Source organism: Macrobrachium rosenbergii, chromosome 47, assembly GCF_040412425.1.
Source record: "Macrobrachium rosenbergii isolate ZJJX-2024 chromosome 47, ASM4041242v1, whole genome shotgun sequence".
Lineage (NCBI taxonomy): Eukaryota > Metazoa > Arthropoda > Malacostraca > Decapoda > Palaemonidae > Macrobrachium > Macrobrachium rosenbergii.
Genome location: NC_089787.1, coordinates 44,230,323 through 44,250,170, shown reverse-complemented (window position 1 = coordinate 44,250,170; position 19,848 = coordinate 44,230,323). Strand labels below are relative to the sequence as shown.

Here is a 19,848-nt window from a genome sequence, read left to right as displayed (position 1 = left end):
AGGACCTCCTTTCACTACCAGACTTCGACGGCAGGAAAAAGTGGCAGGAAATAAGCCTGTCGCGGGAGATCTACCTTCGCCAGCTCCTCCCGGAGGTCCGCACCCAGATTCCTCACCCCTACACCATGCCTCTCAACGACCTCATCGAAACGGCGCAGCACCTCACAGACTGCGTGAAGGCCACACAGCGGCTAAAAGCGCCCACACAGTCAGTCAACTCTGTCCAGCAGGAAGAAGAAATGGAGCAGGGCGTCAACGTCGTCGCCAGGAGACGTCCACTGCCCCACAACAAATGGAGTTCCCGGGCCTCTGTCACTACCACAAGTGGTTCGGCAAAGACGCCCGAAACTGCCTGCCACCCTGCTGTTCGCCCGTTCAAAAAACGGGGGTGGCGGCGGCCAGCAGGACAAACCGCCATGGCAACCGAAAAATCCAGGGGCCCAGAACCAGTAGGCTTCGCCCACGACACCGTCTCCGGCAGGATGATGCTGGTCGACACAGGGGCCTTTAGATCGATCTTCCCAGCATCCAGGGAGGACCGCAACCAGAAACCAGACCCGGCCGCCTTCCTGACGGCCGCCAACGGATCCCCCATCTTCTCCTACGGCACCAGGCCCCTGTCGATCTCCATCCTCGGCCAGAATTACTCCTAGGACTTCATCGTCGCGGACGTAGGGACCCCGCTCCTGGGGGCTGACTTCCTGGCGCACTTCGGCCTGCTAGTCGACGTGGGGCGTAAGCGCCTCCTGGATACTGACTCCTGCCGGTCTCTCCCGTTAACAGCGGGACCCAAAGGCACCCACCATCAGCTCCGTCGCTCCCCCACCAGTACGCACACCTGCTGACGGAGTTCCCAGTGTTCAAGCCTGAACTTTGCCAAGTCCCGGGGCCCCAGCCAAACATGGCATATGCCATCACATAACAACTAAAGGCCCCTGACACGTGAAGTTCGAAGGCTTCCCCACAGCGCCTTCAGGAGGCGAAGAAGGCATTCGCAGAGATGGAGCGGATGGGAATCTTCATAAAGGCCTCCAAAGACCGTCATTATCACGCCATGGTCCAGATACTCCTGACGGTGGTAGACTGACAAGGTGGCCCGAAGCCACACCTATGCAAGAACCACTGCCAGCGCCTGCGCCAAGGCCCTCTTTCCAGTTGGGTGGACTTTCCCAGACCACATCACAACCATAGGGGCCCGCCTTCCTGTCATTATGGTCCGCCCTGGCTCAGCTGCTGGGGATATCACACCACCAACAACCCGGCGCCAATGGCCTCCGTCGAGCGGTCAGATCCCTGATAGGCGTCCTCATGGCCCGCTGCACCGCCGAGGACTGGAAACATCAGCTGCCATGGGTCCTCCTCGGTTTGAGAACCACCCCAGAGCCGACAGCACCCCATCCGCAGCCGAAAAAACCTACGGAGAGTCCTCGTGGTCCCGGACGAACCTGACAGAAGATCATCACATCCCATCACTGCAGAGGCTCCGCGATTTTGGTCGGCAAGTTCGCCGCAGCGCCTGGCTACACTGGCAGGTGGGGCCACCTTCACACTGCCAGAACTGTCATCCGCCACCCATGTCTTCGTCAGGGTCGACGCCGTCCGCCCACCACTGACCAGGCCCTACAGGGGCCCTTCCATGCTGGAGCGAACAGCAAGGCGTTCCTGCTGGCACTCCCGGGAGGAACGATTGGGTTTCAGACCGGTTAAAGCCCGCCTCAGGTTTGAGAGCACAGACGCCACCGCAGCGCATCCCCACCCAGCCACCCTTCCGCCACACCCAGGCCCCGAAAAAAGCGGCAGGCGCACAGCCGTCCCAGGAAGGGCCCGCCGCGACCAGCAGCCCAGCAGCCTCACGTGCGGGCTGCCCTCCGTTGTCCTCAAGAAGCCATGGCACCCTTCAGCGTCCCAGCAGATACAGATTAGTCAGACGTGTCCCACGTCTGGGGGAGTATTTGTAAAGTCACCACATCGGCGCCAGCGGAGTCGGAGGCGTCATTAATTAAGTCTCCGCTGAGCAAGTTTTCTCCGCCACTTTCATCGCCACATTCGTTACGCCCTAACGTGCCAGGTCACGCATTTTCTACCATTTAAACTTTATATGTATTTGTTCAACTATCATAAATTATGTATCGTATGTTTCTTTATTCGCAGGCATCAAGATTGTATCCATATTGGAGTTCTGTATGTTTTTGTATTGTAAACTGTACTTGTTCGCTGTATATTATTGTTAATTGTTTTTGACCTCAGGTCACACTCAATGTCATTGTCTTCCACGGTTCAGCGCCAGCGCTATATAAACTGCCTGAATCTGTAATAAACCAGCAGTAACTTTTACCTGCTCGTTTCTTTTGCACCTCCTACAGACCCACTTAAACTTGGAGTTCCTGTACAATCATGTGCATGCAGCTCACCATGACAGCGAGAGGTATCATAATATGGTGAGCTTCATGCATGGACCCTCAGTCTCCACAAATGTGATCCATGGACTGCATTTACTGGAAATTCTGGACAAACCAGGCATCACCTCAGGGTCTGTATACAAATCATCACAATACTCAACGGTATTGTACAGCAGCCTCCTGTCTGTGTGAGCACAAACTGAATGAGAGGGTACCACTGACTCTACACATAGGAGCAAAAATCCCAGGCAGTCCTCAGGTACTGGAAGGACTGAGGAGATTTGAGATCCTGTGCCCTTAGCCCTTCTCTCCTGAAGATGAACAAACACTGCAGCTGACCTTTGGAGAGGGTTGAAGACTGAAAGTGGTCACATTAAGTTGGGCATGATTTACTGCAAGAGAGTGAGGAGACTTCCTTAAACTACTCCTCTTCTTGCTATGGGAAGAAGAGAAGGGAGCAGATAACTGCAAAAAAAAAAAGAAAAGGTGTACTTGTGCTTCTCCACCTTCCTCCACCCACAAGTTTCACTCTTCTTCCAGACAACAGGAGAACTAGCTGAGACAGGAACTGCAGCAACGGAGTACAACCAGTTAGAAACCACAAGTCTCCCGCAGGTAACTTAGCAGGAATAGGAACAGCAGAAGCAGCAACAGGACCACAGCAGAGAATGTAAGGCTTCCTAGAATACTGAAAGAAGGCCACTTCTGCTGACAACCACATTCATCAAAGCTGGAGTCCTGGAGCACCTAACAAAGAGGGGTAGGCAATGGTGAAGTACAATAAGCTAAGGAGAGCTTGACACATGTACCTGGGTCAGCTAGTTCAGAAGGTGTGAGCTGGTCATCAACCCCCTTGGTATCGAAGGCAGAGTAATCCCCTTTGAATAACAGGCCTAATCTCTTCAGTAAAAAAGACCAAGCAGCACACACCTCAAAGGACACGCCTTTGTGGAACAACAAAATTGGTCACAGTACACTTTCCAAGGACAAAGTGACAAAAAACCTCCTTATGCCCTTCACAATTTCGGTGTTCACTTTTCTTGTTCAAAATCATGTTGAATAAAAACACAAACATCATACATTCAGTAAAAAAGGATGAAAAGGTTTCAACGTTATGGTCACAGCAGCAAGATGTCTTAACTTGACAGTGGCCAAAGAAAAGGTTCCTTGCAATTAAGCAGGGGTTCCCCCCTTCACCTGCCCACCGTCAATGTCCTTGTTACCAAGCTTACTCGCTCGTGCTGAGGAATCCCCCTAAGTAAAAGTCAAAGGTCTGTATCCATCCCCATATGAGCAATCATTTTTACCTGTTCCCACTTTACAATAATTGAATAATTAACCTATTATAATTTATGATAATTTTTATAAGGGCATTCCTCATTCTAGTTAATTATAGTTAACTAAATTAACCGAGTTCAAATAATCATAGTGGTTTTTATTTGCACAATGAACCTACTTGCGATCCCCCATATACATGGTAAAAACCTATGAATTTCATCGAAGTCATCTTTTCCAAGATTAATCTTGGCAAGAGAATACCACAACAGAACACAATTTATCTTTTACACTGACAAGAAAGTGAATAGTTCTATGATTCTACTATGATTACAGAGCTACTAAACTTACTTGAATTGCTGTGAGTGCAGCAACTATTGCCGGAGAACCAAAGCCATGTGTAATGAGGGAAAAGTGTGTGAGATGTCGCTGGATGGATGGCTCGAGAATAATCTGTGGTCGGGTGTTACATAATGGTGACCGATCCTGATTCAATAAGTCCATGAGTTCTTTGGTGATTTGCCTGGAAAAGTTTATTTAAAGATTTAGTTTTAACATCCTTAACAACCACCTCAAAGAACCAAGTGGTGTATTCAAGAAAACGTTTTATAAACTAAAAAATAGTCAAGATTTTCAAAAACAGTAGGCTACTGTACTCACTTTGTTGCAAGAATGAGGTCCTTTCGCCTGTATTGTTCTGCTGGGTCAGAATGTTGTCGACAAAGGTATTCTGCAATTTGGCGTGCTGGGAACTCTGTTTTCACAAACGTATCCAAAGTCTCGTGCCAAGTGTATGGCCTCACCTGTGAAGAAACGTTGTTCTTTAACAAATACAGTATTAAATAATCTGAACTGTCAATTTTTGCCTACTTTCCTTCTGCCATGGCTTTTATATAAAGAACACTGGAAACTCACATTTTGAAATCGTACATATGTAATATAATAGGACATGAAAAAAACTGTGATACTACTACATTACTGTTATATCACACATATAAGTCTAGATCTACAATACATAAGCAAAATCACGAGTTTCATAATTAAGGAAATCACAGAAACTACAGGAGAAACTTCACCCATCTGAAAAACTATTTTGATTACAGTGAGAGCCATATGACCTGATATTATTGACTGGTGGCCAATTACATGATTAAAAGCTAGCAAACCACGATTTGAAGGGAAATTTCAGTATTAATGGAAAAAAATTCAGAGGAGAGTTGTAATTGGGAGCTACTGTCGTAGATGAACAGGATTCTCATCTTCAAAATCAAAATTACTTTTTGATACCTTGATCCAGTTAACCACTAAAAAAAAAAGTGTAGCAACTAGCTGCAGCGATACAATATGTATTTTTTTTTTTTTTTTTTGCTACAGTTTTTCACATTCACTAAACTACATACTAGCAAATGGATCCCGTCTCCTTTCAGGATTTGTATGTTTAAAGGCTTAGCAAAACACCTGCTATAAGCAATAACATCGTAAATCCCTTTTCTGTTGTTGTGTCCAATAAGTAAGTTTCAGCCATCAGGTAGGTTGGAGCTCACATTCATAATCACCGAGTTAAAAGTACTCAGCTTTACCACCATATTATGGCCAGTGGCAGGAAACTATGTCTCCTACTATAGAAGTCAGTTACACTACTGCTGTCAGCATTAATTGTCAGTTCCAGTAACACTTATACACATTAGCCGATCAAGTTATCATGCTTTGCAGTCATATATATAAGTTGTAAAATACAGGTCTGGCCTACTCATAAATAATGTAGATATAACTACACTTGAACATTCAAGGTAGCCTACAGCCAACAACAATTCCACGTAATTTATTGCCTACGCCTACTTGTATTTTACATTCATCATCTAGTCTGATAAACAAACCCCTTAAGTAGAAAGGTAGCCTAGAAAAAAAAATAATCATAAGGTAGCAGACTACTAACAGTCTGGCAAATTTATGGACTACTATAGAATGTTTTACTAATGACGTTATGGAAATAAATACTGTATTGCTGTCAAACGCCCTCGTTTCCTATAAAATCCTGTAAAACAGGAATTATTTTTATTCTATACGATTTGTGAGAGACAGAAATCTGTTTCCTGCACTACTAGTTTGCTTAAACGTATACTGTTGCCGTAAGAATTTTTTTCTGTTCACTTTTAAAACATTTTAACGTTAAGAATTTTTTTCTGTTCACTTTCAAAATATTTTAACGTCAAGTTTTTAATTTCTTTAACTTTTCTTATAGCGTGTCAGTTACCAAAACTACTGCGTCAACTCTTTTCTTTGGGAGATGTTCAATAGAGAGCATGAAGAGCAGTTAAAGCTCCCTTTTCCAGTTTTCTGTACAAGAAAACTATTGTGCCAGCGCGGCGCTTTGTCTGCCCGTGTGCACTTTTTCAGTCCGCCCTCAGATCTTAAAAACTACTGAGGCTAGAGGGCTGCAAATTGGTATGTTGACCATCCACTCTCCAATCATCAAACATACCAAATTGCAGCCCTGTAGCCTCAGTAGTTTTTATTTTATTCAAGGTTAAAGTTAGCCATAATCGTGCATCTGGCAACGATATAGGACAGGCCACCACCAGGCCGTAGTTAAATATTCATGGGCCGCGGCTCACACAGCATTACACCGAAAGATAGATATATTTTCGGTGGCCTTGATTATACGCTGTACAGAAAACCCGATTGCCCTTTAGAAACTTCGGCGCATTTTTCACTTGTTATTTTTCCATGACAATCTTGTAAAACGAGAGCAAAAGAAATATTTGCTTGAGGATTTCCTTTCCGATTTGATTACGGATACCATGGCCACAGTTTTAGAGACACTGTACCTTATTCAGGCGATTATTCAATTATCTCAGGGTTAATAGAGTACTTTCTGGAGATTATAGTTTTCCGTACTTTTATAAACAAGTTGGACAGTATGGGATGATATTTTGATTCAAGGAAAATGATGATACCAAAGAAAGTTACTTGTAGTGAACGAGGGACATGGCATATTCCTCGTTTCATTAACAACCCTTTTAACTTGTAGCCACCTGTTAAACTACAGTCAATAGAAAAATGACGGTGATATACCCCAGTAGGATGGTAGTGCCGTCAGTGCACCTCATGCGGTGCACTGTAAGGCATTACTTAAGGCTCTTTGCTGCGCCCCTTCGGCCCCTAGCTGCAACGCTTTCCATTCCTTTTACTGTATCTTCGTTCATATTCTCTTCCATCTTATTTTCTAACCTCTCCTAAAATTGATTCATAGTGCAACTGTTAAACCTTTTTACTGTCCATTTCCGTTTCAGCGCTGAATGACCTCGTAGGTCCCAGCCTTTGGAGTAAATTCTATATTTTATTCTATTCTTCCAGTGATTCATAGCATAAAAAAACAAGTAATAATCATGTAACGTTCTAATTACATAACACATAAAATTACAACTTTAAATTTTGCCAAATATGCGGTGACTCATACAATTTTTAAGAAATATCTCTACCAAAATATTCATGCGCTCGTAGTCTGGCTAAATGCTTTTGATTGTAAGCCATTAGGCATGGTGAAATCTGCCAGGAGAGGTGTCTGGGTGTGGGACTGGGGAGGACGGTGGGGGTTAGGAGATGGGGCAGGGGGTGTTGCTCTGAGCCCAACAGGTGGCAAGCGTCCACTACCACATCAACACCAGTACTGGTACTACTGACCCTTACACAACAAACCCAACTCGCACTTCACTGGGCTCGCTTTTACTACTTGCAATTATATCAGCAGTTGAAACAAAACTTCTTCACACACGAATCTTACTAATACGTATTATGAACTAACCACATTACTCCTGAATGTCATTTTCAGAGGAAACATCTATAAATGTGTTCTGGCAAAGGAGAAAAACAACAGATAATCATTTTTGGCAATACCATGCATTCATTGTTTTCCCCTGTTCACTTCGTTACATAGTAGCATCTATAATGAACAAATAATGGCGCCGTGTTCCATATACAAGTACAAAAAGGGATGTGAACAAAGATACCATAATATCTCGTGAATGGCATTAACCTACAGCACAGAGACAAAATTCCAAAGGTTTTCTATTACGTTGGTATATACCTCAATCTTCCAAAGTCAGAATAATCTATAATCACTATTTGAAGATGAGCAACATGAGGACAGTATTACTAAAATTTCAAACTTGAAAAGTAACAGAAAGACGTCCCTGTGGCAACACTATATACACACATCGATACAATATATTTAATAGATCTTTCGAGTCTCCCTTTAGTTCCTCCAACGGAAAACTGAAAAAGGAAAATAAGTCAACTGACACTCGCCCTCAATTTCATTACTTCAACCGAAGAGTAAATTTTATGGAAAGAAATTAATTCCGGGCACTGAGACACCAGTCCTGTTTTGTCGCGCTCGGCAGTGTCACACGACTCCAGCGCTGGGTAAGCCGCCAGCAATATCCACGGTATACGGATATTAAACGTTCAAGTAGACGCCCGGCTTCCATACAAGTTTCATACTCTTTCTGTGCTGTCGCTGGTACATTTACTTTGAGCGGTAACGCTATCACACTTCCGAAGAACTCTTTTTATTATTATTACATTAGAATAGTTTAACCAGACCACTGCCTAAATTTCATAATCAATCGATCAACCACTGTCCGAAGAATTGTTACTATCTACATGTAGAAGTGAGACAACGAAATGTTAATTGATAATAACTTACAATTTAAAGAAGAGTTAAAACTGAAATTATTTAAGGCATACATTTTTATACATCGCAAAAAACTGCCAAAGGATCTGCACGATTTCACTTCAAATATGGCGATAACAAATACAAAAAGGTATTGCGAAATACTGAGTACAAATTACGACTCCTGAAATGTTACAATTCTTCGACTATAAAACAGGCACGCGCGCAAAAACCCCCAAGGGCCACTTGTTCGGATATAATAGTATCAGTATTAATGCAATAATCTCTCTTTACAGCATCTCATATCCTCTCGTAAAGGATACTTGTCAGTACTTGATACTTTAACCTCCCCCCTTCTCTCTTTCGCTCTCTCTCTCTCTCTCTCCCCCCAACGCTATATCCATCTCAGCTTACAAAGTTATTACTACATCCATTCGGTTAATAACTGCTATGGCTCCCTTATCTGTCGAAAAGAGATTTAAATTAAGGGTGTCCTGTATCACTGTATTTACCCGGTGGTTGATTTTACGGTTAAGGCACACAAATGGATAACTAAAGATTGAACTTCCGAATAATACTTCCAAACATATGAAAACAAAATGCAGCCTTACAAATAGACTACTTAAAGATCTAAATGACGTTACATACGTCGCTTTCAGTCTCATTTAGGAATCCCACCACTTTCAAAAATGACTTGACCCGTGTCAAGCGGAACACTCAAATCATATCCCAACACCAGAACTTAAAATGGAAGCACAAGCGAAAATGCTTCCCAAAGTATGTGTGATTACACTGTTAAACTGTCTGATGTTTACTGAAACATCTCATTGTGAGTCGGAATGGATGTAACAGAAATTCCACTCAAAGCAAGTATTCGACACTGGAGTTTACCGACCCCCTCAAGAGGAAGCAGAAGGCGGGTTGTGCATGAAGTCTCCAATACTGTGTTATTTTTAAAAAAATCAACCATATTTGACAGTAAACTACGAACAGCAATACTGTAATCACAGCCAACAGGTTCTTGAGGGTAACAAGAAGTTAATAAGTAGCGTCATGCTTACTGGAAATTCAGATATAGCAGAGGTCACAGAAATGAAATGAAAAATAGGGTTACTAAGCATTCTCGAATTATTTCAAGACATTTGCGACATAAAATATGTACGGACGAAAAAATAAGACACAGGAGACTTGTAAACAATATAAAAGGTACCGACAAACTCAACCAGTGTGACACATCAGGTATGTATGTATGTATATATATATATATGTGTATATATATATATATATATATATATATATATATATATATATATATATATATACGTGTGTGTATATATATGTGTATATATATATATATATATATATATATATATATATATATATATATATATATATATATATATATATATATATATATATACGTGTATATATATATATATAAGTGTGTATATATATATATATATATTGTGTATATATATATATATATGTATATATATATATATATATATATATATATATATATATATATATATATATATATATATATATATATATATATATATATATATATATATATATATATATATATATATATATATATATATATATATATATATATATATATATATATATATATATATATATATATATATATATATATATATATATATATATATATATATATATATATATATATATATATATATATATATATATATATATATATATATATATATATATATATATATATATATATATATATATATATATATATATATATATATATATATATATATATATATATATATATATATATATATATATATATATATATATATATATATATATATATATATATATATATATATCTATATATATATATATATCTATATATATATATATATATATATATATATATATATATATATCTATATATATATATATATATATATATATATATATATATATATATATATATATATATATATATATATATATATATATATATATATATATATATATATATATATATATATATATATATATATATATATATATATATATACATACATATATATACGTATATATATATATATATATATATATATATATATATATATATATATATATATATATATATATATATATATATATATAAAAATTCAACGACATTACTTATAGTACAAAGAACCCCAACCTAATGAATTCTAACATTACAGTAATTTATATGAAAAATAATGCATTGGACGTTTTTCCTATCTTCATACTACGCTTTTGCAGTTTACCCCCGATTGTCCGATAGAGAAACAGTCACAATCTTCGCAGGAAATCTTAGGAATGCAGTGACGAGAAACTTAGGAGAATTTTGATCATTATACATCTTTGAGTATTTGAAAATGTAACATCGTGATAAAACAAGCAATTTTGATGGTTAAAAGGTTCCTTTGCAGAAACCGAATACAACGTTGTCTTGAGCTTTTAGTAATACACAAATCAAATAATTACGGTACGTCAGCTTCTTTCATATGTTACATATATCTTCATATTCTTCCTGAAGAAATTCTGGGCTGCAGAAACGTACAACGCTTACAAACCAACAAAAATGTTATTCCAATAAGATCTGAAGTGGACTTCACGTAAACAGAAAATTTAATTCATTTATTTTCTTTAGACAGAAAATTACAGCCGTTAATACATTAAAAATCTTCAAAGAAACTTTCTCCTTTTCATACATTAAGATTATTCATTTCCAAAGAAATGCATTTACATATAAACTACTGGAATCAAGAGATAAGGTACTACGTAGAATTTTTGTTTACGAAATTATGTATGTATGTGTGTTGAAGGGAATGGAATATAGAATTTAGGCCAAAAGCCAAGAGCTGGGACCTACGATGACGATGAGGTCATTCAACGCAGAAAGGGAAATTCAGATGAGAGGGTGGAACGTAAGATGGAAGAAAGAGATTATGAACGGAGGTACAGTAAAAGGAATGAAAGGGGTTGCAGCTAGAGGCCGAAGGGACGCTGCCAAGAACCTTGGGTAATATGCCTACAGTGCACCACGTGAGGTGCACTGACCACACTAACCCCGTACGGGATATGTGTTGAATAAAATCCATGTAGGCGGTGGGCGTGGGTGGTGTTGGAAGCTACAAAGTTGTCAAGTAGTTGACAAAGAAATTAAGACAGAAGTCTAAATAGATGATGTTTATCTTTGAACTTAAAACAGAATATTTAGACTATTCATCACTTCTTGATTTTTCCTCTATTATTTAACATGAAACCGTTTCATCAAGAAAAGTTCATATTTTCCTATACAATTATATTAAAATATCATGTAATTATTTTATATTTCAATCAGTCAACGAACCCACTTTAAGTTAAAATTATTCATTAGCTGTGGAATAACACGTTGACTAGCCGTGAGATTTTTCTCAATTTAGAAACAACTTGGTATCGAAAATGCAAAAATAAGCAAATATAAATGCCTCTGCTGCCGTAAACTACAGTTATCTTATATTTATCATTCCTGATTCAATTCCCACGTCAAGATGTTAAACCTCGGGATAATATGTTACACCTGATACAGAGAAATCTGCATCAGGAAAAGGCTCATTTCATGTTCGTTTTGTTGTGCGACTGTTAATGAATAAAGGCATGAACAACTGCTACTGGATTTACTCTCGAGACATGGACCTGCACGCCCTCCACAAAGCCGAGCACGACCAAGCTCCCGGGCACGCCTTCCACAAGCATAATCTCTCGCTCTCTGAACAAATATTTTGTACGAAACTAATTCAATCGCGGTATCCACGCTTTCATCAGCGATCCTCGTTCCCCAAGAACTTGAGAAGGAAAGCCGTAGACCAGAGCGTGTGCCCAACGAGGGCAACTCTCAACAACATCCTGAAACGAATGTGTAAGCAAAGATGCTGCGGTTTCAGGAACGCCCAGATCTTGTGTGGACCGGTCCAGGTGTGGGTCGGGCCGGGGCTCCCGGGAATGTGTAATTATTGGCCTACGCAGAGCTGTTCCTGGCACGCACAACCGCCTACCTTACCCACCAACCTTTCTGCCTCTACCCACTACCACCACATAACCCTGAAAAATACAAGATGCCCACAGCTGTGTTTCAGACGAGGGGAAACCGTGGATTTATTTGGAAATTGGGTCTCTTGACAAAACAGGACGACCCAAGACAGAAGACAAAAATACTAGGGAGCCTCCCTTACCTGTGTAATATACAAGAACTGGCTTACATTTTTTCTAATTACAAAAATATTGTGGAAACTATCTGACTCCAAAAAAAACCCAATAGCACTGTACACTAAGAATTCAAAAAGACATAGTCTTCAATGACAGGAATGTTTTACAGAGCAAGCCGCAAAGCAATCAGATTTTGGCTACCATATACTGGGTACCCGTTTTGACACCAAACAAAAGAAACTAGCTTACTTTGATACTTTATTGAAAAATAAAATCAATCTTAATCCGGATGTTCATATGTGACCTTATCTCCAAGAAAAAAGATTATGAAATGAGACCGAGATTAATAACATACAGTTCGACCAATGTTGAGAAATATCAATGTGTTTTGTCATATATATTGAGGCAATATCTTTGGTAAGATGGTAACAGCTAGTGCATCAGTCTAAAACAAGAGGCACGTACAGCTTTTCAACGGGACGAACCAACAATTTCAGTTCGATAGAAAATTATGAAAATTATGGAAGGGGTCGGTGGCATTGAAAACCACGCTATATACGAGATTATCTAGTTTTTCTACGAGATTATCTAGTTTTTCAAGACTCGCTGTTGTATGAATATTTATTATTTAAAAGATTCAGAACTTTCACTGCATGTATACTTGTAATATCGGTTTTTTTGTCCCGGATTACTGATTCTAGCCTGTTGCCTAACATGATTTTGGTTAATTACAAGCAATACATTGGTGTGCAGAAGACTAGCATCTGCTCACGATACTTCAAAGGAATTGCAAAATGCTTTTCATCCCCAAAAACATGAAGCTATCCACAACAAATTAAAGGAAGAGAGACAGTAACTCGAAGATACTGCTTGCCGTTTCACTTGTAACACTCGCCTAAAAACGAAATAAAGAATGCCTTACCAGGATTAAGACCCCAAACTTACTTTTGATGTCAGCACCTCACCCGAACCAATTCGAATACCGTAAGTGTACAGGATACAAATCACTAAAATATCAAGTCACTGAAAACAAAAGGTGGACAAGTGAAGAATTACTGTACCTTCGACCAGAGATGTTAGAAGGGTCACGTTAGCCGCCTTCCTTCTTCCCGCCGGTAAGTTGAGGCCGATCTTCTCTAATTTGTCTCTTAAGATACGACCACCATTCTTACTTTTGGCCCTGAAAATAAATTATGCGTGTTAATAATTTCATCATAAAGGCTTTAAAGAACAGTTCTGAGATAGTCTTGACTACATCGAACGTAAAACCAAAGCTTCAACGTCGACAAGTTGAGATGATGTATTTGCATGAGCACAAAAGAAACTTACAAAACATAAAATGAAGAAATACAATGCAATGATTGTTTAAATGAGGACAATCACCAACAGAAATTGTTGGCTTCATAATCTAGACCTATGATGAGAAAAAAAAAAAAAAAACACTGAACTTATGCTGCTTAACATTTGAAAGGCAGAATACCTCTCTTTCTCCAAGATGAGCATAATCACATTTTCTTATCCCTAGTAAGGGGGTAAAACTTCAATTCGCAAAGGTGGTTTGCAGCCAAGGCACTCTACAGAGATCATACCTTCTCAGAGATTGACCTTTTCCGCTGATCTGTCGGACATCAACCTCCTCACAGAATACCCATTCGCTTATATCCTAACAGAATGGTACAATACAAATACTCGTATATGCATCGCTTTCCTAAAAAAAATCTTCATACGTAACAAGAGATAATGACAAAAATCCCAACTCGCAAGAATTTGGCAGAAACATACACTGGTGAAAACGTTACCTCTCTCCAAGTCGTTGGCAGACGTAATAAATAATGAAAGTAACTGCGTCAGCGTGGCCCTTTTTTCTTTGAAAATTCAATAAGAGCTATTACTAGACAACAGACAATTGCAGTGCCATGACGCACAACGGTGATGGTTTTATTAAGATTCTGCAATTACTTTCACATATTTATAATCTCTTTATTATACGCATACACTGTACACATAAATACATATGGTTTTGAAGTTCTTCTGCTCCTAGTTCTCCATCGTGGAATTCAAATACTGTGGTCGAAAGGGTTTTCCCATGCTGAGGTTTATAACCCAAAGCCAAAGAGAAGAGGTGGAAATGAGAACTAGGACCCAAAGACGCGGGAGGGGCGCATGTTAAAGGAAGGGGGGGGGGGGAGATGAAGGAGTTTATTATTGGGAGGTATTATAGGTTCACAGTATCTCTCGACAGGGGCTCAAGAGGAGCGATGAGACCACAAATTCCAAGACCTATTGTCTCATGGCTGCTTGTGTATGCACTCCCTTATGCCCATCTCATTTCGGGTCCTTGAATTTTCCCTCCCCTGTCTCCCAAACCCATTCCCCCTCCCCCTCCCGCTCCCTTTGTCTCTCTTCTAGATTAACGTGCGACGGCCGCTCTGTCTTCTTTGTGGCCCTTTTAAATTCACAAGAGATTAATGACTCATAATATTATGGTGGACATTTTCGAGTCGATGCCAGAGATGGAGGCCGAGGTGCGCTTGAGAGGTCGACGGTAGAGTCTCACCATCTTCCTGTCATTCATTATTCGAGAACCAGTAGCCTCATAATTTTTCCAAATGCACAAAATACAAAGCTCTATAGATTTCACTTCGATATACTAGTCAAAACGGTCAGGGGAAGGCAAACCATGCCAATATCTTGTAAAAACGACAGGGACAACGTTGATTTAACTTACATCAGTTTACAGTAAAACCATTTCGAGCCAATTTTAACCGCAACTGGATCTTGGAGTAAAAACAAATAAACGCGCTGTTACTGTCTTCTCAAAAGACAAATATGAAAACAATCATGAAGCGTTATCAGTTTTCAACTCATGTTAATCGTTAACTTGAGCCTGAACCATAATGGTTTACAAGTACAGTGAATATTCTGCGAACGAAATTCAATCTAAACCTTTCTAAAACTCACTTGACTCCTGTGACGTCAGAGAGAGCTATACTATTATTTCGCTAACTCGATTAAAAAAAATAGGAAAATGAATACAGCACAACTTGTAATTTTGGGACAAGTTCCACTTAGAAACTTTCAAGAGGATGAAAAAACAGAAATCTTCTACTGGAGAAGCACAGACAACGCGAGGCAGGTAAGGGACTGAAAGCAAAAATAATGAAGAAAAATAATTTTTGAAGCAATATTATATGTATATGTATATATGTGTGTATGTATGTATATATACTGTATATATATATATATATATATATATATATATATATATATATATATATATATATATATATATATATATATATATATATATATATATATATATATATATATATATATATATATATATATATATATATATATATATATATATATATATATATATATATATATATATATATATATATATATATATATATACATACATATACTGTACATACATACATCACACTTACATATAAAGAGACCAAGTAAGGGCAACTGGGAAAGAAAACTGAAGTGGTAAGAAGGGAAGGGTATCATAGCGTGCAGAGAGGCGGTCTGCAAAGGTCACAGGTGTCGGCCAGAGGAGGTAATACTCCATTTCCTGTGGGAGACGCTGGAGGAGACAGAAGGGGGTGAAGAAGTGACGGGGATTGGGGGGGTAGCGGGAAAGTGCAGGATCTTTGTTGTGTGCAGCATCCTTAGTCAATACCCGACTGTCGATCCCATGAGAAGGCAAGAAATAACGACATCCGAAAATTAATAGTTTGAAGCAAGTTTCCATTTGCAGGCAAACGGCAGCTAAAAAAAAAAATAATAATAAAAACCTGGAAGCTGCAGTAACTACGAAGTACTAAGTGGCACCCCCGCCCAAGGGCACGTATGCCCATAATGCTAACTTCACGGTTATGATGTCCTTGCGGTGACCCCCATCCCACACTTACTCATCCTCCCCCGCCATCTTTCCCCACCAGTCACCGCTTCTTTCACTCCCCCTTTCCCATCGACACCTGGCGGTAAAGAGCCGGTTCTACCTCATCTCCCTTTCCGGTGCTGCGAAGAAGCTTATCAAACAATTAAAGTCACCTCCTGATCCTTTGTGCAACCAGGTTCCCTCTCACACCTCGCCTCCTGCTTCTTCAATTGTAGCCTATGGACAACTACAATGATACCTACTGTACACTCTACTCTCAACGACTGTTGCGTAGGAAAAAACAAAAAAAAAGTAAGCGCTTTATACTCGTCACAGTGACCGTCCTACGGAAATCTGACCAGTATCCACTTCATTCATAACTCATTTCCACCTTTCTCGCTCCTTTTCTCAGTCATCTAAATCTAAAGACTCTTTGTAGAAATTTAGGATGTGGGTTTCTACACGAAGTAAATTCGCCAGACGTTATTTTCTTGCATATTTACATTACCCAGATGATTCGGTCCCATCTGAGGTGCACGTTAACAGAAAGGGTAGAAAAAAGACAACCGTTCCTCTCGTCCATCACAATGTTTCATAAATCATCATAGCGCCGAACCTACCTGACCGGAGACAATAGCATCTGAACCACGAGGTCCCGAAGGATGCCAGGGAAAACGAAGAAAATGCGCGGCATCATGCTTCATTTGACTGACGACAAAAGCAGCCAGGAGCGGCCGAACAATGACAATGACAAGGCGACGACGAGCTCGACAATTGTCGGCATCTCCGGTAATTCTCCTGCCACAATAGGAGTGCAGTACTTCCAAAACTGTCGTGGCATGGCAAGTTTATAATTAACTGTGCTTGTACCTCACCATCCGATAGTATGAAGTTCGACAAGTAAAGCATCCGTAAAATGTCATTCGGGCTACAAGTTGTTGCAAATACTATACAACCGATCTTGATATATGCTCAACACACGTCAAGGTTACAACAAGACTTCCGAAGTTGTCAAAGCTTACACTGCAATGAACATTGCCACTAAACCGCTAAACGTACTGATGAACATTTCTCAAGCCGTTCATATGAGCCTGCACACTGGGGCCTGACTGGCTCCCATTGCAGTAGTCACAGGAGTTTTGCCATAAATATCGAATTTTCCATTGCAGTGGATTTGCACTTAAATTTACGTAAGGTGTATGGACTAATAACAGTACCTGTGGTGATTATCTACAATAACTGTAAAAAACTATTTCATATATCCATTAAGTAATATGTTTAACAAATTAACCTTCAAATTATACCTTAAATGACTTACCCCGCACCATCAAGTGAAAAGGAAACCCTTCAATGCGCGACTTGTTAGCAAAAGTTACGAGGGTGATGTCAAATGTGCCAGAGGTCAAAGGTGGCACCATGACCTTGGCCTTCCTGACACTTCCCTGCCACCTCCTTGAACTTGACCCCCTGGTGGCACCAACTACAAATTTCCATCGCTTTTCCGGTTACATCATACTTTCAGTTTCAAAAGCTTCCTCCCTTCCCTATTCACTAGTCTCTTGTTACCTGGTTCATCTTCTTATGAATTTAGCTCTTCCGAATCTCTTAACTTCTCTTCTCGGATGTTACAGCGCTGCACACACTACATGTTTTGCAGTTATTATTACTCCAAGAATACGCCTTATAATATGAAAGCACCATCATTTATTTTATTTATTTATTTTTGCTTGTTTATGGGCCAGGGGGTGACATTATTAAACTGACAGTATAAAAACAAAAAATAATTTCACTGACAACTCACACTATGTAATGATTTTACGCCATATTTTAGGGGTCTTAAATAGCATAAAAAATGACATGTACACTGATCATTTATCAAAAACGCTAACTACAAAAAAACGTAGCAAAAACATTGTAGAGAAAAAGGGCGGGGGGAAGGGTGTTTCCATGATAAGCAGCAGCCGCAAATTCTACGGGTGACTTCTGTTCAACAGGTGCATAAACAAATGCTGGAAACCATGTTTGAAAACTGCATGTTTTTAACTTCCGACAAAACATAACCGGGTGATAAAGGCGTCACGAAAACAGAGGTTCTCTTTTCTGCAGATTGGGAAGAACTCATTCTCTGGACTATTTTAACGCGGAAAATAATCTGAGTCTAAAGCCGATGGAAGTGCTGCCAAGTAATCAGAAAAAAAAAAATCCACACAACGTTACACATTACCGAGTCGGTTTGCTTGAGAAGAAAAGAAAATAAGAGAAGATCGCCAAATGAGCAGACACTTGAGAAGATAGGCTGTCTAGCTTAAGAGATAGTGAACACTTCTTGAGAAACGAATTGCTGCGCCCGACCCAAGTCCGCTATGGCAAATGGTCCATAATAATAGTGTGAACGCAGGCCAAGCCCTCTTATGCTTATTGGACATTAATCAAAGCCCAGCAGAGGCAGTGGTCCTCTCTCTCTCTCTCTCTCTCTCTCTCTCTCTCTCTCTCTCTCTCTCTCTCTCTCTCAGTGAACAATAGCAGTGATCTCCTCTCAATTGAACTGCTCATGATTCAAGAAGCCAACGCAAGCACTTTTTATTTATAGTTCGCGGGAGCTATCAAGGGAGTCCAGGCCAAAATGGCCATTCAACGCCGTCCAATCATTCCCCGGGAGCACATAACGAAGACCAAAAAGAGTAGCCACCTAAACACCGCCGTCTCCTATCTCTTGAGTGTCTCCGAACGCACGATGGGATGTAATTGGTGGTGGCGCGTTATTAATTCTCTGCCAGCCTGCCCACCGACCCCCACCCTCACCCTCCCTCGCAACACCGACTCTCCGTCACCCCTTCCCCCTCCTCCCCAGCTCCTCCAATGAAGTGGAGGATTCCTCATAATGATCTAATATATCGGGGTAAATGAATGGTTTCCCTTCGCTATCGCTTTCAATAGTAAAACGAGAGAAGCGAAAAGTCTTGTGAGACGAACATTTGATATCACACGTGGAAATGACAATATTTTGACCACAGTTTTAAATACTACTATTCCAAGTGATCTGGAAAACAAATCGCGCTATCATCATTCAGCTAGCTCTTTATGCCCCTTTACTTTCTCCGTCTATACCCATCCAAACAAGAAAACAAGACTGCTAGAAACGGCGGTGTCTTTCTGCCCGGGAGCAATTTAATTTGTCTTATCTACCTGTGCGTCTTCGATAATGAACATTTTATTGGGCGTAATAACGGGTGACGATATGACTGGGGAAACCTCAGTCCTCAACACCCAGTGTCACCGGCCGTTGTATCACGTCCTGGCTGACTTCTGTTGCTCCTGTCTTTCAATAGCAGTGGGGCGATTTTTTGTCGTACATAAAAAAAAAAATACCTAGCTTCTAGTAAGATGGTGTTAAATGT

At 39.9% G+C, this 19,848-nt stretch overlaps 1 protein-coding gene across 1 annotated transcript in view; it reads right to left on the bottom strand.

The window, feature by feature from the left end:
• TfAP-2 (transcription factor AP-2) overlaps positions 1–19,848 on the bottom strand; it is a 163,495-nt gene that overhangs the window by 5,033 nt on the left and 138,614 nt on the right. The window contains 4 exon segments of the mRNA XM_067090750.1: positions 4,026–4,197; positions 4,335–4,432; positions 4,434–4,477; positions 13,620–13,738. Of these exon segments, the coding sequence (XP_066946851.1) occupies positions 4,026–4,197; positions 4,335–4,432; positions 4,434–4,477; positions 13,620–13,738 (433 nt within the window).